A 24441-nucleotide genomic window follows, 5' to 3' on the forward strand; every position below is an offset into this window, starting at 1 on the left:
ATTCCTGCGATCCAAAAGTCAGTTCTCACTAAACAAAACCTATAGATCACATCTACGGTGTTTGATGTGAGAAAAAATACTTAAAACTATGATCTTTCAAGGGACCTAACAGAAAAGGGAGCCTAAGGAATGCTATATATATATCATCCACTTTTCTTCTACCATTTGATATGTCAATGATGGGAGCTTCCATAGCCATCCTCTTTCTTGCTCTACTCTTGGTATTTTCTAACGTACTAAGAACCGTAAGCCTCTGTTTGGAAACTAGTAGTTTATGTATTTGAAAAACTGATAGCTACCAAATTCACTCTTTAGTGCAAATATAAAGGGGAGACAAGTCTCACTTCCTCTCCCAAATGCATAAACTGATCACATCCCAGCTACCATTTTCCAAACACATGCCTCCCATCCCAGCTGTCAGTTTCCAGACAGAGCCTAAAAGAAATTGATACAAGGTAATGGCAAAGCAAGAGTTCAATACAGGACATGAATCCATGTTATACATATAAGTTACCCAGACTACTCACGGTTGAAGCTGTAGATTGCACTCCTATAAAAAATACATGAAAATCAGAAATGAAAATCTTCTGATTTCAGCACATCATCAAAACTTTTCTAGATAAGTTTCATGCGAGGACCTTACTATCAATTAGGCATTTCGACATTGTGGACATCTTTGCCCCTGTGGGTTGAGCACACCTGGTCAGCAGGGAGTGTGTGAAGATGCTCAAGATGAAGGATGCCAGATCAAACTCCGCTTCCAGGATGTACCCCACTGCTTTCTCCAGTCAGTCCTTGTAAAGCATGGGGGTCGATGTACTACCCAGGGTTTACTTCATAGGGAAGCAGGGCCATTAAGTAACCTGTGTCCCTATGAAGGTTCCTCGTCATTAAAAAAAACATTAAGGACATCTTTGTTTGAAGAGCCTTGTTAATTAAAACAGTGTGTTTCAGTAACTTCGCTGATAAGACAATTCAGATTATATACACCCAGATATTGGGGAAAGCAAATCAAACATGTTAGGTGAAACCTATAAATAAAAAGATGGGGAGTGTATAAACCAAGGATTGACACAAACATATAGTTACGGAAGCCATTACATGATTATACAAATGACCTTCAAGCATCACTTGATGAGTGGTGAGATACAAGTAAATGAACCACGTTTCAGTTACACGTTCCAAGAGCATATGCATCATATCCCACTTCCCCGTTGATGAATCCAACTTCCTCCTGGTCCTGCACCGACGACTATGAAATGCAGACACTCAGCACATTATCAGACATAAAAGAGTATCAAAAAGAAAGATGAATGCTGAGGAAGAACTTATAGACAATAACTAAGATCTGGAAATTCTTAAAATCAAGAACTATAGAATGTCTTACACAAAAAAACTGAGCTAGAGATTAACCTACAACTGTTTTTGAAATAAAAATTAATGGCTGCAGTATGGCACATTGTACTGTGAAGATGACATAGACATAGATGCACAATAAAAGAAATATCAAACACCTAATCTCTCTCTCTCTCTCTCTCTCTCAAGCTAGCACAAAACTAACACTGTTGCAACATGAGTAACAGTCAACGTCAATGCATCCTAGACTTTATCCAAACAAATTCCTGAATGGCACCTGATTTTGGAGTCAAACATAAAGGAAAATCAAGCAAAAGTGACTAGTGATAATAAACCTGTTAAGAGAAATGTAATATACATTTTTTATGTATTATTATACATATGTAAATACTTATGTGTATATATACATATATATATATATATATATTAAAATATATATAATATATATTATATATAATATTAGTCAACCTAGGTTGACTTTATCTAGCCATTAGAGGCTAGTCCAACGGCGAGATTGGTGGCCTCTTTACTCCATCTTCTCTCCTCTTTCTTTATAAATGTATAGGTGTGTGTATGTGTGTGGGTTGAGAGAGTGATCGGTAGTTTAAGCTTATGAGTGTGAGTGTATTACAGTGAGGATCAAATGTATTTTTCTTTTGTATTTTTTAATGGTCTTTATTAATGGAATTATTCATTCATTCACATCTCTTTTGTTTCATTTTTTGTTATGTTTTTGTCCAAACACATTATGTTTTGATTCTTGGAGTTCATTGTGGAGTGCATTGGGATCCGTGCCATTTTGTGATATGTATCAGAACAAGGCATTGTGGTCTTGAAAAAAGATTTGTATTAATGAATGGTATGGATTCAAGGATTTCACATTCTAGTATGTATCTTTGTTTTTCTATTTTCATATGTACGGTAGGTGTTTTAAAAGAGTTATATTAAAAATATTGTTTTTAAAATTAGAATTTGTAAAAATTGTTGTCTTTTGATATATAAATTATATGTTTTGGATTATAGATATATATATTGAAAATTTGTATTTTGCAAAAAATATGTGGTCACTTAAAATCTTATGTGTTTCATGTTTTGCAAACTATTAAATTTTATGTTGTATTTTTTTTGTGTCTCTTAACTTATGTATTTACATAGATTATATTTGTGATTTTTTATATATAGTAATGTTTCTTTGGTGATTCTAATTATGTGGCTATGCATCATTTTAATTATGTAGCCTTTGTGATTATTATTGGATGGCATAAGCATGATTTATCATCATGAACTCAAATGCATGTTTTAATTTCTCTATTATGCATTATATTTTTTAGTGGGTTCTTGTGTTTATACTTCTTGAGCATTTTATGAATAAAACTTATAATTTTTAAAAACTCTTGTATGATTGTTGCTTAGCTCTTAGTAGTTTTATGTGCTTTTTGGTGGCTTAGTGACTTGAGTGTTTGTGCACTTTTGTAACCCTTAAAGATTTCTTTCTTATGCATTGATACTTCATTGCATGCTTCTTAGAAATTGTATATTTGTTGCATTGTGATCAAATTCCTTGTATGATATATGTGGGTTCATGATTGGTGATAGTATATAGCTCTTTGTGAATCTCTATATGTTTGTCATCAATTGTCTCATAGTAGACTTATGATTTATATCTAACTTCTTAGAAGTTTTTCTTTAATAAAATCATATTTTCTTGTCTCTTTATTGAGATTTATTGGATCTTTTTTATGTGATGTGCCTTAGCGCACTTGTTTCTTGATTCCATTATTTTTTGAAAGATACTCTATCTTTATAATTTGATCTCCTCTATGTAGATTGTTTATATTGGCCATGATTCATGTCGGTTATGTGCTTGTTCAAGTTTGTAAAAAATTTCATGAGACATCTTGTGTTGCATATGATTGCATCAATTGATATATTGTTGATGGATATGATTGCACTATATTCATTCTAAGTCTTCATTCATTTTTATTAGATTGGATTTGAAATTGCCTTTTCAAACCGGTTCTTTTAGGAACTGGAGAGGTGATTGCTTGTGGTGGTCGAACTATTGTTAAGATTTGCAAATATCATTCATTGTGTTTTGTGGGCTTTTTAAATCTCTAAACTCATTTATGAAAAATGGTTATTGAAATATTTTCATGCATTTTGCATTAATTGCATGATCGAAGATATTTTAAATTTGTTCCATGATTGATTGTCTTGCGTGTTTTGCATAAATTTAATTAACATTTTTCTAAGCATGTGTTAATAAAAGATCTCTTGTATTTTACTTGTGACTCTCTTTGTGAGTTGTTGGTGAGTATCTCCACTGTGAGATTTCTTGGTCCAAACATTTCTTGATATTTGTGAGATTTTAAATATCTTTATATTTTTTTGTAAATTGTTATCTCTTGAAAGGTTTTCGTGAAATTGGTCTATAAGTGACTTTTTCATTGGTTCTAAACTATTGCATGGTTCATTCAAATATGCATTAGTTGTATGATTAATATTGCTTCTAAAAATGAAATAGTTCATTAACGTTTAGCATATTTGCCTTGTCTTGATCTTTATTGAATGATTTGAATCATTATATCTTTCGCTGTGTAAAAATATTTAAAAGAAAATCTATCTATGAGAAATTTACTTTCATTTGTGGGATTTTATGAGTTAAACTCCTTTGTCAGTTACTTATTGATGTGTGAAAAATCCATATTTCATGCCCTTTATGCATTAATATGCTTTTCGTGATAGATATATGTGTATATTGATTTTGAATAATGTATGTTCTCATGAATATTTAAAGTAGTTAATGATTTATGAACTTATCTTTGAGATATTTTATGCATGCATCTTTCATTTTGATAATATGCAATTATGTTCTCTATAAATTAAGAACTATGTGTTCTTAAAATGATCTATTGAGGTGTCTTTCTCTATGACTATTATGTTTGAAAAATTAATGTGTTTTCAAATTAATGATTTCTTGTTTTTTTGAAAAATATTAAATTCTCTTATTAAATATTTTCTATATATTGTATTTTTGTGTGTTTGGCCATCCTCTCTCCATAACATATAACTAATATCATTATTTTTTGAAATCTTCTTATGATATATACATGTGTATAGTTGGGATATTTTGGGAGCTCTATTTACGGGTTCTCAAGCATTGATGATATTGAAGACCCTAAAGACCCTTTGTATAATAGAGTATATGTTTGAAAATCAAGAGCACTCTTTAAGGAATCAGCGATTGGAGGAACTTGATAAAGTCAAATGGGTTTTTTATTTGTATTTGCAAACTTACAGTGAGTCACTGTAAGTTTGAGGGGGGATGTTAGGATAAATGTACTATACATTTTTTATGTATTATTATTATATATATATATATATGTATGTGTATATATATGTATATATATTTAAATATATAATATATAGTATGCATATAGTTATATATATTATATATAATATTAGTCAACCTAGGTTGACTTTATCTAGCCATTGGAGGCTAGTCCAATGGCTAGATTGGTGGCCTCTTTACTCCATCTTCTCTCCTCTTTCTCTATAAATGTATGGGTGTGTATATGTGTGGGGGTTGAGAGAGTGATGGGTAGTTTAAGCTTACGAGTGTTAATGTATTGTAGTGAGGATCAAATGTATTTTTCTTTTGTATTTTTTAATGTTCTTTGTTAATGAAATTATTCATTCATTCACATCTCTTGTTTTTCATTTTTGGTTCTTATGTTTTTGTACAAACACATTATGTTTTGATCATTGGAGTTCATTTTGGAATGCATTGGGATCCGTGCCATTTCATGACAAAAACATCAGATTTTTTCCAAAATTTCAATTATACAGCCACTTTTCTCCACATTTCAGAGATATAATTACCTATTTCCATGGCTATCCAAACTAGTGGTCATGGTGAATATGTATAAATGATGGCAAAAGTTGGGTAGTGTTTTAGATATGCAGAAAAGCAGACCTTGGAACTTGATTATTGAAAAAAATATGTTTCTTTCTGTAAATTACCCTTTCAGATAGACAAAGTTAGTGATGTGGACAACAGGCATATCCTCAACAAAGAAAACAGGGGTATAACACAAAGTTAGTGATGTGGAGAACATGCATATCTTCAACAAAAAAACAGGGGTATTCCAGCATTCAGCATTTCAAAAGAAAATTACCAGTTGTATACACTCAAAGAATATCATGTAAGCCCATATACCTGTAACCCCATCCTAGGATTGCTCAATAAGAAGCGACTAAATAAAAAATAATTAAATATAGCTTCTTCATCCTTATTCAGTAATCTTCACTATCACATCATAGAATGAAAATGTTATGCATAGAAAAATTGAAAATTGTACCAAGGGAACCTTCATTTTCATTGATGACTTTACGAGAAATCTGTCATTGATAATACATGTTTCTGTATTAGCATAATTTGATCTCTACTGCTGTTCACGTTTTAGCAGTTGAAGGCAATTGCATGAACCTACCATTTACCAGTTCCCCATTTAAATCAGTAATGAACCTAAAGTTCCGTTCTTTTTGTTTCCTTTTGTAACAATGCAGTGTATATACAAATATCCAATATCATCAATGTCAAATACAAAATCAATTATTCTTCTTAATTAAATTCAAGACTTTACAGGTATTTTAGCAAGACAGAGAGCGTATGTGAGAAGGATAACTCCATCAAGGATAAGGATCATGAGGAACAAAATGCTCATCAAGCATACGCTCCAAATCACCATGTCTATCTTTGTTCAAGGCCTACTTTTAATTTCATTTGCCTTCCTATAATTCACAAGAGGAACTAGTTATGTGAGTATGCAGTGAGCAAAAAGTTCCAGAAAAAGTGTACATCCCCTGAAGAACAATCTTGCAATCAAGAAGTGGAAGATGTCAAGTGTCAACCCTGTCAAGAATACCAAGAATCATTTAAAATAGCACCACATTTACAAAGGTGAAATTCTCATCAATGAGAATGCTTACCGCAACCCTTTTTTTTTGTTGAGGAGTTGCTTCACTAGAATCCAAATTCCACCGTTTTCTCAAAAAATTCTCAAGTCGAAGACAAAAATAGCATTTGGAGTTATAGTGTTGTCATCTGTGTAGATAGCAATTGCAATTCTTGAAACCATTTGACTCGTAGCTTTCTACTCTTCCAATGAATTCACATGAATTCAACTTTCCATCTCACTTGAATTTTAACTTTCCAGTCATCCCTGAATCTGCACACCCTAAATACAAATTTTATATGCATCTCTTCTTAATAACTTGTTTTAGAAAATGTCATAATTTTTTATATACCATCTTATTAACTAATTGAAATTTGGGAAAATGTGTCGTGGTGTATGTTGTTTGCTGATGATATTGTTTTGATTGATGAGTCTAGAGCTGGGGTTAATGCTAAGTTAGAATGATGGAAACAGACATTAGAAGCAAGAGGTTTTAAGTTGAGTAAGAGTAAGACAGAATATATGGAATGTTAGTTTAGTAAGCAACGAAGTAGTGATGGGAGTATAGTGAAGCTTGGTGAGCAAGAAATATCGGTGGATGATTGTTTCAAATATTTGGGAGCTGTCATTCAAAAGTATAGAGAAATTGATAGAGATGTAAATCATAGGATAAAGGTTGGGTGGATGAAATGGAAAAGTGCAACTGGAGTGTTGTGCAATCATAGAATGCCATTGCGGTTGAAGGAAAAGTTTTATAGGACGACTATTAGGCCCGCTTTACTATATGGTACGGAATGTTGGGCTGCCAAGAGACATCATATTCAAAAAATGAGTGTAGCTGAGATGCGTATGCTTAGATGGATGTGTGGAAATACAATAAAAGATAAGATTCAGAACGAGGAGATACGTAATAAGGTAGGCGTTGCACCCATTGAAAATAAGATGAGAGAGAATCGTTTACGGTGGTTTGGACATATTCGGCGAAGGCCTAATGATGCTTCAGTTAGAAGGATGTTGAAATGGGAAAATATATTAGTTAAAAGAGGTCGGGGTAAGCCTAGGAAGACTTGGATGGAGATGATAGGAAAAGATATGAATGCTTTGAACCTCACCGAGGACATGGCATTGGATAGAAATGATTGGAGGAGAAGGATTCATGTGGAAGACCCAGAATGATTTTCTTTGTTGGTTCATATCGCCGACCCCAATTGTTTTGGGATGAAGGCGTAGTTGTTGTTGTTGTATTGGTTTTTAATTTTCATAAAAAACATTGTCACACTTTTATTCTAATTCAAATTCCAATGCTTCCCATGCTGGACACAGTTTGGAAGGCATGATTCTTAGAAGCATGCCTCTTGTGGCATATGAAGCATGATTCCAGGCAATTACCTTGTCAAGGAAAGAATGCATAATTACACTTGCAAAGCTAATGGGCTTATTAAAAAAAAACCTTTAATCTGAGGGAACAAAATACAATGTGAATACACTTGGTACAACACGGCAGTTTTCAAAAATAAGGATACGAGGACAAGTCCGTACACATATGCACAGATGTACGCATATAACTCTTAACCTAAATCAATAAAAAGTGAATACCATCACAAGTGCAAATTCCTGACCAAAAATTTCAAATCACTATAGTTGAAAGCATTAAATAATGAAAGTAAGCTGAAATTGAAATGTAATGTAATTGATTACAAATTTTAAAAGAAAAAGAATGCAAGTGAATACAAAATAAGTTATCAAGATCATAAAAGAGAATAGATAAAGTTAAATGACACAATATTAACTGTGTCCGACACTAGTTTGACTGACTGTGTCCAAGGAGTGCCCTGATGTTTCTCACTATCTCGCGGTGTTAGCACGGGATATGCATGCTATGTGAAGTGTCCTTGTGACATTGGGTGGGATGGCACTAAAATAGAGAAAAAATATCATATATCTCAAGCACAAAGCAGTTTGAAGAGGATTTAGCAGTCCTTTGGTGAAGAATTAAGAGATAGCCGCCATCCAAACGATCAACAATCTAAAACTTTGGAATTACAGTAGGGACAACAAGGTACTTTGGAAGGTATGCAAGAATATGTGCCCATTATGCAGGCAAGATCCAAACAGCAAGCTGGAAGTTTGATTTTCAATCAATATTACACAAGTTCAAGATAACATAGCAGCAAATAATCTATTGTCAGGTATCCAGCAGAAACTCAATTAAAGAAAGTCCGCCACGATATATTGTTCCATTGAGATACTCATGTCATAAGAAAGTTTTACAACAGATTTTCAGATGTATATAAGTGAAGTGTTCAAGATTAAGAACCAGTCATGTATGCAGAAGCCGCAAAAGGTAGAAGATGGGTACATGCCATAAGGAAAGAAATAGAAGCCACGTATCATAACAATACATCTATGTCACATAGGTGCGGGTGCTAATGCGGCACTTTAAAAAAACTTGGGTGCGGGGAGGATATATATATTAACAGTTTTAAGTTAACACTACGTGTATTTGTGTGCATTTATGTATTTATATATATAATATAGATAAAAATGGACTTGATTAGGGTTAACTGAATCTACTTTTGGATAGAAATGGACCTCAGTGTGGTTGACTTCACCTAACACAAAGGAAGTTGTGTCCAAGTGTCGCACCCGCCTGGGTGCGGGTGCGGTGCCCTGTTAGAAGAGTCCGTGTGACATAGAAATACATGAATCAATATGAAAAGGTCGAGATAAAAACATAGTTGAAAATGGGTTTACAAAGTGAAACACAGATAATATGAAAGCATAGAGAGGTTTAAAGCTCGAATGATTGCAAAGGGATTCTGTTAGAAGCATGGACTGGCTTATAAAGTCTTTTAGCCTGGTTGTCAAAATTGCATGTGAGAATAATCCTTTCACTTGCATTATTCATTTAACTAGCCCTTGTTTTAGCTTGATGCAAAGAACATAGTTTTGCATGGAAGGCTAAGAGATGAAGTTTACATGGAGCAGTATATGGGATTTTCTGAAGCAAATCCCAAGAGATATACATGCAAAGTCAATCAGTCAATTTATGGATTGAAGTAAAACACAAAAACTTAGTTGAAGAGCTTTTATACCGCCATTAGATAATGTAGTTCCATAAAATTTCAGTTGATAACTCGCTATTTTTATGTAAAAAACCAAATCATTATTCTCTATGTTGATGATATTATAATTACAAAAAGATCAAGAGAACTAATTCAAGAGACAAAGATCGTTTTCATTAAGGGATCAAGATGGAGGACTCGATAAGATTGAGATTCTTCCTTGGAATGGAAGTGGATAAAATGGATAATTATATAGTCATCCCAAGAGAAGCACGGTTATAATATACTGCATGTGTAATATGCACAATTGCAAACCTAACAATAGACCAGCATCCATGAACAAGAATCTCTCCACTAATGAAGAAGAACCATATAGTGAGAAAGAAAGGGTTTAAAGTATGGTAGGAGAACTTCAATAATGAAGCCAAATATAATATCTGGAGTTAATTAAATTTGTCAGTTCATACATCCACCCAAGGATATACACATGGATGCATTAAAATGCATTATGGGTTATGTAAAATGGACCTTAAATCATGGTTTGATTTACCATAAGAATTTAGATTTGTGCATGATGGGATTAGGTACTCTAATGCAAATTGGGCCAGTGTAGACACCCAAATTTTTTCAAAATGCCTAAAACCCTAGGTCTTGTCCGAGGACGGCATATTGTGTGTGTTAAAATATGATGTATATTTATATATATATATATATCTATATATATCGATTACGACACATATACATATATATGATATATATATGTCTACGTGTCTATCTATATATATAAATATATATATATATATATATATATATATATATATATATATATATATTTGTAAAACCCCACAGGGGTATTTCTGTCATTTCACCTGTACACGCATATCCTTGATATGCTTTTTCTTTTCTTTCTTTTTCCTTTTTTCTTTTTCCTTTTTGTATTTTTTACTTTTTCTTTTTTTTACATTTGAGAGGGGTCCACATAGAGTCGTTGGACCCCTCCAACGGTCATAAATATGACCGTTGGAGGGGCTCCAACGACTCTATGGGAGCCCCTCCTTGGGTCCCTTGCTGTGTATAAATAAGGGGCTCAGCCCCATGTATTCCTGAAGCTTCTTTTGAAGCATTCTATGAAGTGAGATATATTTTTTTATCTTCTTTTTGTGCTTGACCACTTTTGTGGTTTATTTTGCCCTTTAGTGGCATCTTGTGTATGCGCGTGCTTCCGTGCTTTCACTTGGAGACGTTGCTCTTTTCATTTGGCACTTCATTACATGGTATCAGAGCCTTGGCTAAGAAGGCTTCATTGGATCCTCCATTGACAAGTAATACCTCTCCTCTCTCTTGTCTTATAAATTTTTCTTCTAATGGCCAACAAAGATGCAAAAATCGATCTCTCATTCAAATTGGATGGGACCAATTATCGTATGTGGGCGGCCGCTATGGAGAATAATCTCAAAGGTAAAAGGCTTTGGGGTTATGTATGTGGAACCATTCCGGAACCACAACTTAAGTTAACTAAATTTGAAGGAGGTGAAGAAAAGGTCTTGAATGAAGAAGAAAAAGAAAAGGCTATTATTGATTACTCTTCTAAAATGGAAGATTGGGAAAGTGAACATGCTAAAATCTTAGCATGGTTCATGAATAACGTCGAATTGAAGATTTGTGCAAATCTTGCTAAATTCAAGAAGGCTAATGAAGCATGGTTTTTCATGAAAGGTATGTACACTCAAAGAGACTTTGCTAGGCATTTTTTTCTTCAAGAAAAGGTAAGAGCTACCAAGCAAGGTGATATGAGCATTAGGGACTACTATAGTGCTCTATCCTCTTTATGGGATGAACTTGTCCTTCTCGAACCTCAATGGGAAGGAAGTGCTATTGCTATGAGACAAGAGCAAATGAAAAAAGAGAGATTCTTTCAATTTATTCATGGGCTTCGTCCCGAATTTGAACAACTTAGAGGATCTCTACTTCATAGAGCCTCTACTCCTCTAAGCGATATTTTGGCCGATTTATGTCAAGAAGAAACCCGTTTGGCCTTAAAAAGGGATGTTGATGAAGTACATGCCGTGTCTAGACCCGGCAACAATGTAAGATCATATAAACCACCACATTTTTGGAAGAACAATGGTGGAGGAAGGAAAATCATTTGTCATAATTGTAATGAACCGGGCCATATTCGTCCCGATTGCCCTAAATTCAAGAAGAAGGTAGCTTCCGTGGGAGAAACTCCTTCAATCATCAATGAAGATTCAAAGAAGGATGGTGACATAAAGGATTCCATCGCTCATCTAACCGAAACTCTCCAACAATTTATGAAGATGAACGCCTCTACATCATCATCCTCACCTTCCACTTCCGGTGCCGCCATCTCTTCATTCCCAGGTATGTCTTCTTGGATTCTTGATTCGGGTGCCTCTTTCCATATGACTCCAAATGCATCACTTTTGTCAAAACCAAGTCTCAATAAGTTTAAATCATATGTATCCACCGCCGATGGAACTTCTTTAAATGTTGAGGGTATTGGAAACCTTGAGAAAATTTATGACCAAAACAAAGAATTTTTTGTTCCCAAAATCCGAATCATCCCAAAACTTAATCTAAATCTTTTCTCCGTCTCTCAAATCACCGATTTTGAGTGTAATGTCTCTTTTTCACCAACCCATTGCTATGTGCAGGATCTCCGGTCCGGGAAGCGGATTGGGCAAGGCCATAGAAGAGGGGACCTTTACTATATGGATTTTTTGTCTTTGCCATCCAAATCATTTTGTAATCATGTTCAATCCAAAGATATTGAGACTTGGCATAAGAGACTTGGGCACCCTAGTATTTCCAAATTGTACCTTTTTCCATTTTTGGAAAAATTTTGTAATACAAATACATTTACATGCAATGATTGTATTCTTGGGAAAATTCACTCTCTTCCATATTCTCATAGCAATTTTGTGTCAAAAAGGCCTTTTGAACTTGTGCATTCCGATGTATGGGGACCGGCACCCGTTATGTCCAAAGGAGGCTTCTCTTACTATGTTTCTTTTATTGATGATTTTACTAGATACACATGGGTTTATATTATCAAGAATAAATCTGATGTCTTCACTAATTTTAAAGAGTTTCACGCTCTTGTTCAAAATCAATTCCAACACAATATAGCCATTTTTAGATCCGACTCAGGAGGAGAATACATGTCTAAAGACTTCCAAAATTATTTTAAAACAAATGAAATTTTGCACCAAAGATCTTGTCCTAAAACTCCGCAACAAAATGGTCTTGCAGAAAGGAAGCATAGGCATTTAATTGAAACCACAAGAACTCTTCTTGTGTCTAAATGTGTTCCTAAAAACTTTTGGGCTGAAGCTCTTCTTACCGCAACATATCTTGTGAATCGTATGCCCTCTTCCTCTTTGAAAAATGTTTCGCCCTTTGAAAAATTATTTAAAATTACTCCCGATTTTAATAGATTAAGAATCTTTGGATGCAAATGTTTTGTACTTAGTTTAGGACAAGATAAGTTGTCACCTAAAGCTATTGAATGTGTGTTCATTGGCTATGGTGAGAATCAAAAAGGCTATAGATGTTTTGATATTCGAAACAATAAATTATATGTGTCGAGAAATGTAAACTTTATTGAAGAACAAAATGGTTTCGATATCCACACATCTAAGGAAGACATCGATTATTCTTTTCTATTTGACTTAGCTCCTAGATTTGAGTCTCCTGAGGCTATTTCTTGTGATACTAGTTGTGATGGAATTTCACATTATAATATACAACAACATGACAATACCTCCCAAAATGAAAACCTTAATGATATAAATGTTTATACCCGACGGATAGGAAATGAACATCAACCTGCTATTGACAGATACTCTCAAGACTTCTCTTTAGAAGAATCTACTGACAACAATCTACCTAGGAGATCTTCTCGTACCAGTAGGCCACCACAAAAGTTTGTGTCCTATGAATCTTTTTCTCCAAATTATAGGGCCTGTCTTATGTTAATACATTCGTATCACGAACCTACATCTTTCAAGGAAGCTAAAGATCACCCACATTGGATTGAAGCCATGAAAATCGAATTAGAGGCTCTTAACAAGGCCCAAACCTAGAGCATTATTCCTCAACCTTTAGGGAAGAAGGCAATTGGGTGTAGATGGGTATATAAAGTCAAAACTAAAAGTGATGGGTCTCTTGAAAGATACAAAGCTCGTTTGGTAGCAAAAGGCTATGCCCAAGAATATGGGATTGATTATGAAGAAACTTTTGCTCCCGTGGCCAGAATAACTAGTGTACGAACCTTAATTGTTTTAGCATCCATCAAACAATGGCCTATATACCAACTTGATGTTAAAAATGCTTTCTTAAATGGAACTTTATGTGAAGAAGTTCTTATGGATCCTCCGCCGGGTCTTGAAATTGGGAAAGGCAATATTCTAAAATTAAACAAAGCTCTTTATGGGTTAAAACAAGCGCCAAAAGCGTGGTATGATCTTTTTAGCAAAGTAGTTCTTGATAATGGTTTCTCCTCATGTTACACTGATACTGCTTTGTTTGTTAAATCCTCTAATGAATACATAACCATTTTGTTATTATATGTTGATGATATAATTATCACAGGTAATGATAAGAAAGGTATTGATCTTATTAAAAATATTCTTAAGAAAAATTTTGATATGTCTGATCTGGGTTTTTTGAGGTATTTCTTAGGAATTGAAGTTGCATACTCCCCCAAGGGGTATGTCCTATCTCAGATGAAGCTTGCCTCTGATATTATTGCTAGGTCTGGGCTAACAGATGACAAAAGGGTGGAGACTCCAGAAGTGATCAATGCCAAGATGAGAGCCAATGATGGCACTCCTTTAGCAGATCCCACGCCTTATCGTCAATTGATTGGATCATTAACATATTTATCTATTACCAGGCCTGACATTTCCCATGCAGTTCATAGTGCAAGCCAATTTCAGACTGCTCCTACCACCACTCACATGGCAGCAGTAATGAGGATTATCAGATATCTAAAAGATTCCATAACTAAGGGAGTATTCTTATCCTCTTCTTCACCTCTTACTTTACTTGCGTATACTGACTCTGATTGGGGGGGTAACCCCGATGATCGTATTTCTACCACAGGTTATTGTGTGTTTCTTGGGGAGTCACTTATCTCCTGGAGGTGTAAAAAGCAGCGTAAAGTTTCTCTCTCATCTACTGAAGCTGAATATCGTGCGATGGCCACTACCACAACTGAGATTATATGGTTAAGAAACTTACTTAAAGATATGGGTGTCTCCTTCTCAACTCCCTCAAAGCTATGTTGTGACAACAAGAGCTCCATTTATATCGCTAGCAATCACACTTTTCACGAACGAACGAAGCATATTGAGATGGACTGTCATTATGTTCGAGATGAGTTCCTACGTGGCACCATTCAACTCCCATATGTTCCTACCGAATATCAGTTGGCGGACTTCTTCACCAAAGCCTTGCCTTCGCCTCGCTTCTATTTCCTCCTTAGCAAAGTCTCGGTGATTTCACCGTGTGTTTGAGGGGGGGTGTTAAAATATGATGTATATTTATATATATATCTATATATATCGATTACGACACATATACATATATATGATATATATATGTCTACGTGTCTATCTATATATATAAATATATATATATATATATATATATATATTTTTATAAAACCCCACAGGGGTATTTCTGTCATTTCACCTGTACACGCATATCCTTGATATGCTTTTTCTTTTCTTTCTTTTTCCTTTTTTCTTTTTCCTTTTTGTATTTTTTACTTTTTCTTTTTTTTACATTTGAGAGGGGTCCACATAGAGTCGTTGGACCCCTCCAACGGTCATAAATATGACCGTTGGAGGGGCTCCAACGACTCTATGGGAGCCCCTCCTTGGGTCCCTTGCTGTGTATAAATAAGGGGCTCAGTCCCATGTATTCCTGAAGCTTCTTTTGAAGCATTCTATGAAGTGATATATTTTTTATCTTCTTTTTGTGCTTGACCACTTTTGTGGTTTATTTTGCCCTTTAGTGGCATCTTGTGTATGTGCGTGCTTCCGTGCTTTCACTTGGAGACGTTGCTCTTTTCATTTGGCACTTCATTACAGTGTGTCGTCCTCCTGTTCAAGCCTCATCCCGTCACCTTTAGGTCTCATCCTATCATCCTGAACTTGTCTCGGACGGCGACACACCCACCGCCGGCGCCAGTTTGTCCCGAGCAGGTCATGTTCGGCACCCAAGCCAGACTCGGATGGCGGCAGCCCCTATTTGGGGGTTCCGAACGGCAGGTACCCCCATCGTCCCTCTTCTCTCTCGCCTCTTTGGGGGTCCCGGACGGCGGGTACCCCCGTCGTCCCCCACTCTCTCTCCTCGCTTTGGTGTCCTAGACGACAGGTACCCCGTCGTCCAATCGTCTTTGGGTTCCCAGACGGTGGGTCCTGCCCTCTATGGGGTCTCGGATGGTGGGTACCATCGCCGTCTAACCCTTATTCTCCCTGTCTTATACCGTACTCAAGGACGACGACACTTGGCACCATCCCATCTTGAGACGGCAGATCGTCTCGTCGTCCCACCTATGGGATGGCAGTTTGTTTGGTTGTTCCTACCTGGGATGGTCAAACAGCTTCGTCGTTCTGCACGTCGATTAAGGGATAAGCCATTTGGCTTATCATAATCTTATCACATTCCAACCCCTCCCCCCTCAACTCTTGTGCGGTTTTCAGGAGGAGAGGACTCTTTTGGATGAGTCTTATCCCCGTTTGGGATAGACTGGTCCATTGGGACTGGATCTGAACCCGAAAAAATCCAGTGATCCATATCTCACTTAAAAAACTACAAATAGGGGCCTCCTCCTAGAACCTGATCATCTGAAAATTTCTTGTCTCAGTGTTGTCCCTAGAGAGAACGAGCCCTAGCCATGTCCTACCCTTCTCCTTCAAGTTGTCATACCTACACAGAGGTATTGCTGAAGCGATTGAAGAACCCTCATACCTACGCAGAGATATTATTAGACAAAAAAGGAGCTTAAAAGCTTAACGGACCCTCGAGTCCGAAAAAAATAATTTTCCAAATCATTCACTCATATTCGTTCTTTTATTTCGATTTTTATTATTTTAAAAAATGAATACTAATACACTTTGATCTTTATTGCATATTCGAGAGTCTCGCCAGTACAATTCAGGCTACAAAAATCGAAGAACTTGCCTAGATCCTACCTTCCCGTCAGGCGAAGGATGATCAAGGCTCGTATACGGCATCCCAATAATTTCAAAAAGTATTATAGCTAATCTGGGTAAGTCACCTCTTTGCCCCATTCGGAAAATTTTTTGTAAACAACCAGCAATCCATATAAAAGAAAATCAGCTTCCAAGTATTATGTATACCTTAGAAAGAATTTAATGTCATGAAAAGTAAAAGCAGAAGACCATTATCAGGTCAAGCTCAGAAGCAAAGTACAAAACTCTAGCTAGAGTGGTAGTTGAGGTATCATAGATTAGAAGTTTCATGAGCATGTTAAATCTAAAGATACAAAGGTGACAAAAAGGAGCATTATTGCTCTTGCTCCCAATCCAGCTCTACATGATCATTTAAAGCATTTTTCGATTACCACTTTGTGCACAAAACGGTGAAATCAGGAAAAGTGGAAACAAGGTTTGTTGTTTCACATCATCAAGTGGCTGATATACTTACTAAAGGTTTAAAAATGGATCAAAATAATTTATTGAATGGCAAGTTATACATGTTCAAACATGATATACAACTTGAGGGAGTGTTAGCAGCATCACACAATCAACAAGAGGGCATTTTCAGTAATCAAATTATAACTCTTTCATGTAATGGCACTAATGTAATTTGTTTTGCATTTTGGCATGCCACCATAATGACATTGTCTTGCTATATTAATTAATCATAATATTGTTTGTTCTTCACCCTAACTAGGGCACCATTTATTAATGAAAGAGATGCTGACTCCAGTCTCAAAGAATCATTAGAGACCAACTGTGACCGCTTCCTTCTTTTATTACCAGATTTTCACAAGCTTGACAATGCCCAGCCAGTCCAAAAATTAGGTCGACCACCCTGTTGCCCTACCCTAGTGATCTTGCATCTATGAGTCCCAATCCACAAGTAGAAATTTTAAGGTGGTTATCATGCAATTATGGTCAACATTAAAGTATTTTTTTTATTAAGAGCATTTCAAGCAAAGCACACAAGAACAAGCTCCATTTCTGATTAAATTTCTACAAGTAGATGGAACTTTGTATATTTTCTAGGGATGAATATTGTGGATCTGTTGAAAAAGGTACTTAGTTCTGCACTTTATATGCATGCCCATATGTGCTTGTGTGCAAGTGTGTGTGTGTGTGTGTGGTTAAAGGGTAAATATAAGTTAACAAATGGAACACTAAAAAATATTTTCTTTGTAGTTTAAACAAGAGGATGCTAACCCTTTCTAGAGTCTTACTTTTCTCCAACAATGAGTAGGGTTGTTGGGTGCATGATGCTTCATTGTGGTTATCTGCATGTCTAAACTCAAGCATAGATTATTGAGGTATCAACTTGCATATGGATATATACAAAAAAAAATCTGTGAAGGTATGGTATAGCAGATAAAGACTAGACTTGGGGTCTAGGGAGCCATGGCTTGATGCCCCTGTTCATAATGGAACATGTATGAGTTTCAGATCTTAGACAGGGAAACTCATTAGTGCTGAATAGGAAATATCCCATACAACTGAATTACAATATGGTGGAAATACAATATGGTGACTTATACAGTGCCTCAAGCATGTTAAAGACTTAATCAGAATGAAAATAGATCCCCATGTGAGGCCTCAAGTACATTGCATACCTCTGATGAATGAAATGGGATTTCAGCCCACTTTAGTGTGCAAAGTTGATTGGTTGTTGTACCTGGTATATTTTTGGATGAATACAGAGATTGATTGAACAGAATGAAGAAAACTGATCTACTAGGCCTAGATCATGTTACTGAAGCATAAATTAGGATAAGCAAACCTAGGCTGCCATGCAAGTGCACTCAGTTTCAAACCCAGATATAGTTAAGTTCATCCTTTGAAACAAACTGCCATATATTCAGATAAGTTCAAGCAGTAAAAAGTGGATTTAGAATATCGTCTACGTAAGAAAGAATGAAATAACATGTCCATGTCTGGGGATTAGTGAACCTCACTGATACTTAAGCTAGACCATGAACTAGACTTAATGGTTGCCAAAGCACCTGACAAACAATATAGGCCACAGGTTAAATTATGAGGGTATCAAGTCTCAACAAGTGACAATTGGCTAGCCTTATGAACGCCAAAAGTAAGATTGATTTACTTACTTTTTCTATTGTTTTACATGTTTGAAACTTTGTTGAAGTATTTTAAGAACACATCCTTCTGTGGCTGCATTTTTATAATTAACTTCTAATATGCCCATATTTTGTTTTCGGGAACATCAACTAAAATATAGAAAATATCCAATAGTAACAAGTGCCCCAAATGCAAGGTCCATTATGGACTGAAAAGAATGCAAGTTTTGAGCATGAAGGTGCCTTGTCCATAACAATGGTTTTTAGTGTAATGCTGCCGAGTCAGAGATATGAACAAGCTTTAGTCTACTTATTTTTCAGGAAGATCATGGAATATATTTACGCCATCCTATTGCTGGGTGTATGAAATGCCTGCCACTGTTGGGAAAGTCATAACAAGTCAAAATAGTAATCTGGCTTCCTTATCATTGAAACTCATAGAAGACATCAGACCCTAGGTTGAAACTGGCAATGAATAGATACAAACTTGATACATGATATAAGCAAATAGCCATTGTGTTTTATACAAAAAATAGGGAACAGTGCATCTACAATGTATGTCAAATATAGGTTGCAACAAATTTCAGCTTCAAGCATGAACCAAAGTAAAACCTATGTCACATAAGTGCGGGTGACACATCAGTTTGAAAAAACTTGCATGTATATATGTATGTATGTATCATGAGTGTGTGTGTGTGTGTGTGTGCACATACGTATTTATGTATATACTATAGATAAAAGTAGACTTGGTTAGGGTTAACTGAGTCTATTTTTGGACAGAAATGGACCCCAGTGTAGTTGACTGCACCTGACACTGCAGAAGCGGGTGCAACATGGGCGCATTGACCTTTTAGAAGTGTATGTGTTACATAGAGTAAAACCATAACGGATAGGAATCAAGTTGCAAAAAAATCTTTCCAGCTTCAGCTTTATATGTATTTGACTGCTTTTCTAGTTTTCTTCAGATTGGGCATACAGGCAAGATCTAACACTTGAACAAAATGCAGAGGTCTTAGTTGAATGTCAAGAGCTGGCTGCTGCATGTAATTATTTATAATGAAAATTATAGAATCTTCCAGAAGATATGCTGTTGATCTTGCAATTTACAAGCTTTTATTTTCTGTAACAGAATATAATGATTCTAGGAAGCTCAGACAATTTTCCATGCCCATGTCATAATCACTAATTATTATAATGCAAGAACATTGTGTTTATTACCATCACCGAAATCCTGTAATAAAGATGCAAAGAAGAAGGGTATACAATGATACACAAATGCAATCATTCAAGCAAGGAGGAATCATGTTACCCGTTTTATAACTGTATTTACCACGTCATCCAAACAATTGTGACCATCATTTTCAAACATGTCTGGGAACTTCGCGTTCCTCAAGTGATTGCGCAACTTGACTAGACCATCTGTTGACTGTGCAGTCTCATATAGCTTCACAGAGAATGGGTTACCCAAAGTTCCTTGACCTCTCCAGTCAAAGTTAGCCTTTCCATCCAAAGTACCATTGGTTTGCCCTGGATACTGGTCAACATGATCTATAAGGTGGTGATTTTGATAAGTAGGGCATACAGAAGAACACAAAGGAGTATTTGAGGAATTGGCATAGTCAGGCTTTTGTATATCCCAGTCTTGCTTCACTGCAGGGCTAATGTTATGTGCGCTGCTACTACCAGCTGACCTTAACAAGGATAACTTTGTAGAATCATTATTGCCGACTGATAAATGCATCATGTTTACATCACTTGAAGTGGCCTGTGGCAAAAGTGGCTGTCTTCCAACCGCTGAATTATGTGAAATTGCTGTTAATGAACTGCAGGCAGACAAATCAAGTGTACTGGCATCCACAGATGAGGGTTTCAACAAAATATTGTTTCTGAAGCCAGTTGTAGAATTATCAACACTGTTCAGAGGATGAGCCATAGGCAAAGCAGTTGAATATCCCGTTAACTGCACAGCATTCTGCCAGTTTTTGTTACATCTATCCAGATCAGGCATAGAAGAGGCCCCAGAATTGACCTCAACATTTTCCCGATTTCCTTCAGATTGACCATCCAATCCCCTATATTGTCCACCTTGATGTTGTTGCTTCTGTTGTACAAACTGTAGCATTAGGGGATCATCTGGAACATTAAGGAACGGGTTATTAAAAGTTCTATTACCTATGCCAGTGCTATTGAAACTGGGAATATCTGTTGGTTGATACTGGGAAGCTGAAAAGGATAAAGGATCATCAATCAGTGTAGAGGAGCCACTAAATCCAGGAAGGGGTGATTTATTCTGCAGGCAGTCCAGTTCCAACAATGTTGGCAATCCCTGAAGCAAATTTGCATGCTGATTTCCTGGAAGAGGGATGCGGTTTGTTTTCCCCAAATCATCAAATGAATTTTTTAAGCTGCAGATACGTCCCAATTGAATCATTCCAGAAGCATTAGGTGCATTCACCGCCCATTCCATGGTAGAATTTAAACTGTCTAGAGCTCTGACTCCTTGAAAAGATGCAAGCCTGGTATTAGAAAGCTGCCCAGTCACACCCAGGGAATGAAAATCTCTGAAAGCACCCATGGAACCCATAGGTACAAAAGAAGAATCTCTAACTCCTAAAGCAGGAGTCATATTTCCTTGTTGGTTTGCCACACTACTGATCCTTTTCAGGTACAACCTGTATTTCTGCAATGATAACAATTGACCATAAGACATAGAAACCATGCAGCTAGTACATAGAAAATAAGATAGAAGCAATAGAAACATGCAGCTAGTACATAGAAAATAAGATAGAAGCAATAGAAACCATGCAGCTAGTACATAGAAAATAAGACAGAAGCAATATACCACGACTACATTTAAATTCATTTAACAATATAGATAGATAAGGGAAAACAAGAAGGTGTCTTTCCTGAAGATGGCTTGCAACATTCTCCCTTGTAAGCTTTTCAACATTCATAATATCAAGTATCCTCTTTGGAAAAGCCTCTGTTTTCACAAACAAAAAATATAAGAATGGGAACCTGAAAATATGAATACTCTATGCCTTAAGGTTATTATAGTAAGCATATTTCGTAAAAGCACTCACTATCTATGCCTAGTTGATTCACGGCAGCAACAAATTTCTGATGCAGCTCCACAGACCAAACCACCCTTGGCTTTTTCTGGGTTGTCTGGTCTTCATTTTCATTGTCATTTTCCTCATCATCATCATATTCCTCCTCATTGCATCGATCTCTCCTTTTCTTGGCTAATTTGCAGTTATTATCAGTCTGCCCAACTGCATTGCATCCTTGTACACCATCAGTGCCATAGGCAAGCTTCCTATGATCATCTTCACTGCCCTTCTGTTCGCGATCGTTTGAACCTACTTTCTTTCTTCGGACCACATGTTGCCAAATGTTTTTAAGCTCCTCGATTCGGATTGGTTTTAGTAAATAATCACAAGCTCCATGAGTTATGCCCTTCATCACAGTGCTAGTTTCACTATTCACAGACATCACTGCACACAGAACATCCCATCCAATAGAAGTAGTCAGAAGCACAACACAAAAGAAAGAGGATATTCTAAAGAAAGGAAATACTGATTGGAAAGTCCACTAAACTTGAGAATTAAATAAAGAAATCCTTTCTCTTCATTTTACTTGAAGTGGAGAACAGGGTTATGTCAACTGGAGTTGCAAAGAACAGTGAAAAAGGTGGCAGGGATTTACAACATAATTATGGGTAAACAAGCAATAGGATCATATTGGCTAAGCAGTTGGCCACCTGGAATGAGGACACACTAGAGATAGTTCGAAATGCAAAAGAGTTCTTCTGGTTACTGTCATATGAAACTGAAGGTGCCATGGATTAAAAGATGGAGGCATTAGTCAAATTTTTTGAGACAAAGAGATGAAACATGATGCTGAAATATAATTTTACCAAGTGCTCAGATATTAGAGTGGTCAGATACAAACATTTAACTAGAAGTGAACGAAATTCACAGAAATGAAAGCTTGTTTCCAGAAGAATCAATAAGGAAGCAAGAAACAATCAATCACATACTTATGACAGGCAGGTCCATTTCTAGTCCTATGAGCTCCAAAAGTTTGAAACCATCCATATCTGGCATGTGCACGTCGCTTAAGACAAGATCAAAACTATCCCTGTTCTCCCTCAACAACCTCAAAGCAGTTATCGCCTGCGAAGTAGTAGTAACTGCAAAAGAGCCACGAATCATAATCTAATCAGCCGTCCAACACAGTATCCAGAAACCCACAAAAGAAACAACTCAATTTCTGAAAGCAAACCAACAGCATCAAACGCATCAAAATTTTTCATAGGAAAGTAAGTACGAGAAGAAAAAGTGTCTGAACTCTTACATACTATCATACAATTATTCACTAAAAAGGATCAACGGTACGTACTATCACACAGTTATTCATTAAAAAGGATCAATGGGCCATGACAAAATAACAATTAGCGCAGAAAAAGGAAGTCATATATGAGACGGGCGGTTTGTAATATACATGAAACAAACAAAAAAACTAAATCCAGAGAACTGAGTCTTGTTTTGAGAGAGAGAGAGAGAGAGAGAGAGAGACCAAATTTAAAGTACTAGGCATCAAAAGAAAAAAGTTAACTTAAACAAGCAAAGAGAGGCAAGAAAAAAGTAGACCAACCATGATACTGGCAGAGTTGCAGTAGACTCTTCAGCAGTTTCAGGCATGTTGGGTCATCATCAACAGCAAGAACCCGCATACCAACCGGAAAATCATCGTCCTTGGAGCCCACTTCGCTCTCCTCGGCTGTCATGCTGCTATGCTTGCACAAACCCAAACCTTTCCTGCAAACCACTCAATCTCTCTGTCTCTACGGGGAACAGAAAGCTCCCTCCTTTGCTTCCCTAAAATCCCAGATACCCACCACCCAATAAACAGATACAGAGAATTTAATTGATGCAAGCAACCAAACAAACAAACAAACCCAACAAAAGAGGAGCACAACCCACAAAAGAAAATGCAGCAGAAGAGAAATAAGACTCTTTGCTACAAACGAAAGCTGGCTAAAAGCACAAAAAGAAAGGCTCAACCTAGCCTATGGCCAACGCTCTCTCTCTCTCTCTCTCTCTCTCTAGAACTGAACCACACCACCAGAAATAAAAAATAAATTATTATCTAAGTTACCAATTACTTTCCACAGTGTGGAAAAGACCAGAGAAACATCTGAAAAGTGGAAAGCTGGGATCTAAGAGGTAGCTGAGTGAGTGAGAGAGAGAGACCTTCTTTTGGGGTAATAATTTATGTGGGAATTCACTTATTGACGTTTATATAAGAGATTTGGTTCTCAAACGAAAAGGAAACAAATATACAGCCAAATAAATGTCACAAATGCATCAGCCTTTTATGAATTTGCCATGCGTTTTGTTGCATGTAACTTAGACTCGGTCCGAGTCTAACCGAGTCGAGTCTTTGGACAGACTGCTACCTCAACTTACAAGCTTATAGTCTTGGTTTTTGTTGACTTTGGTACTTGGTACATTATGCTTAACCATGATTTTTTTTTAAATTGTATTTGTTATTGTTTGTCTACTAAAAGCATGTTTTGGATCGAACTGCTTTGTTAGAAAAACTCTTTTCATTGCAAAATTTTGTTCAATACATGTTAATTCTTGCATTCTTTCAATCTTTCAATCTTTCAAAACTATCTAAATATAAGAAACTACTAATCTAATACATGCTTTCTACTTAATAATTT

At 36.2% G+C, this 24441-nt stretch overlaps 2 protein-coding genes across 3 annotated transcripts; both read right to left on the reverse strand.

Annotated features, from left to right (window-relative positions):
* Positions 1 to 981: 981 nt before the first annotated feature.
* Positions 982 to 21377, reverse strand: LOC149838591 (uncharacterized). 2 transcript variants are annotated; one of them, XM_090006683.1, is made up of 2 exons: positions 20038 to 21377; positions 982 to 1252 (listed from the first exon to the last, which is right to left on the reverse strand). In XM_090006683.1, the coding sequence occupies exons 1-2, from the start codon at positions 21331 to 21333 to the stop codon at positions 1169 to 1171; spliced, it is 1380 nt and encodes a 459-aa protein (XP_089862809.1). In that variant the 5' UTR covers positions 21334 to 21377; the 3' UTR covers positions 982 to 1168. The 2 variants fall into 2 exon arrangements, with proteins under 2 accessions (XP_089862809.1, XP_089862808.1); XM_090006682.1 differs by having other exon boundaries at positions 20017 to 21377.
* On the reverse strand, positions 21356 to 23718 carry LOC149838592 (two-component response regulator ORR24-like). The gene is made up of 5 exons (XM_090008275.1): positions 23367 to 23718; positions 22750 to 22902; positions 21791 to 22204; positions 21599 to 21690; positions 21356 to 21430 (listed from the first exon to the last, which is right to left on the reverse strand). The coding sequence occupies exons 1-5, from the start codon at positions 23497 to 23499 to the stop codon at positions 21356 to 21358; spliced, it is 867 nt and encodes a 288-aa protein (XP_089864401.1). The 5' UTR covers positions 23500 to 23718.
* Positions 23719 to 24441: the final 723 nt, after the last annotated feature.

This window comes from Nuphar pumila, chromosome 5 (genome assembly GCF_984573655.1).
Source record: "Nuphar pumila chromosome 5, dmNupPumi1.hap1.1, whole genome shotgun sequence".
NCBI classification, from domain to species: Eukaryota; Viridiplantae; Streptophyta; class Magnoliopsida; order Nymphaeales; family Nymphaeaceae; genus Nuphar; species Nuphar pumila.

Coding starts and splice junctions, on each gene's coding strand:
- LOC149838592 (XM_090008275.1), bottom strand. CDS start 23,499: ATGACAGCCGAGGAGAGCGAAGTGGGCTCCAAGGACGATGATTTTCCG. Junction 22,903..23,366: donor GCAACTCTGCCAGTATCATG/GTTGGTCTACTT, acceptor GCTCTTTTGCAG/TTACTACTACTTCGCAGGCG. Junction 22,205..22,749: donor AATGGACCTGCCTGTCATAA/GTATGTGATTGA, acceptor TTCTGTGTGCAG/TGATGTCTGTGAATAGTGAA.
- LOC149838591 (XM_090006682.1), bottom strand. CDS start 21,333: ATGACTCCTGCTTTAGGAGTTAGAGATTCTTCTTTTGTACCTATGGGT. Junction 1,253..20,016: donor TAAATACAGTTATAAAACGG/GTAACATGATTC, acceptor TGCATTTCATAG/TCGTCGGTGCAGGACCAGGA.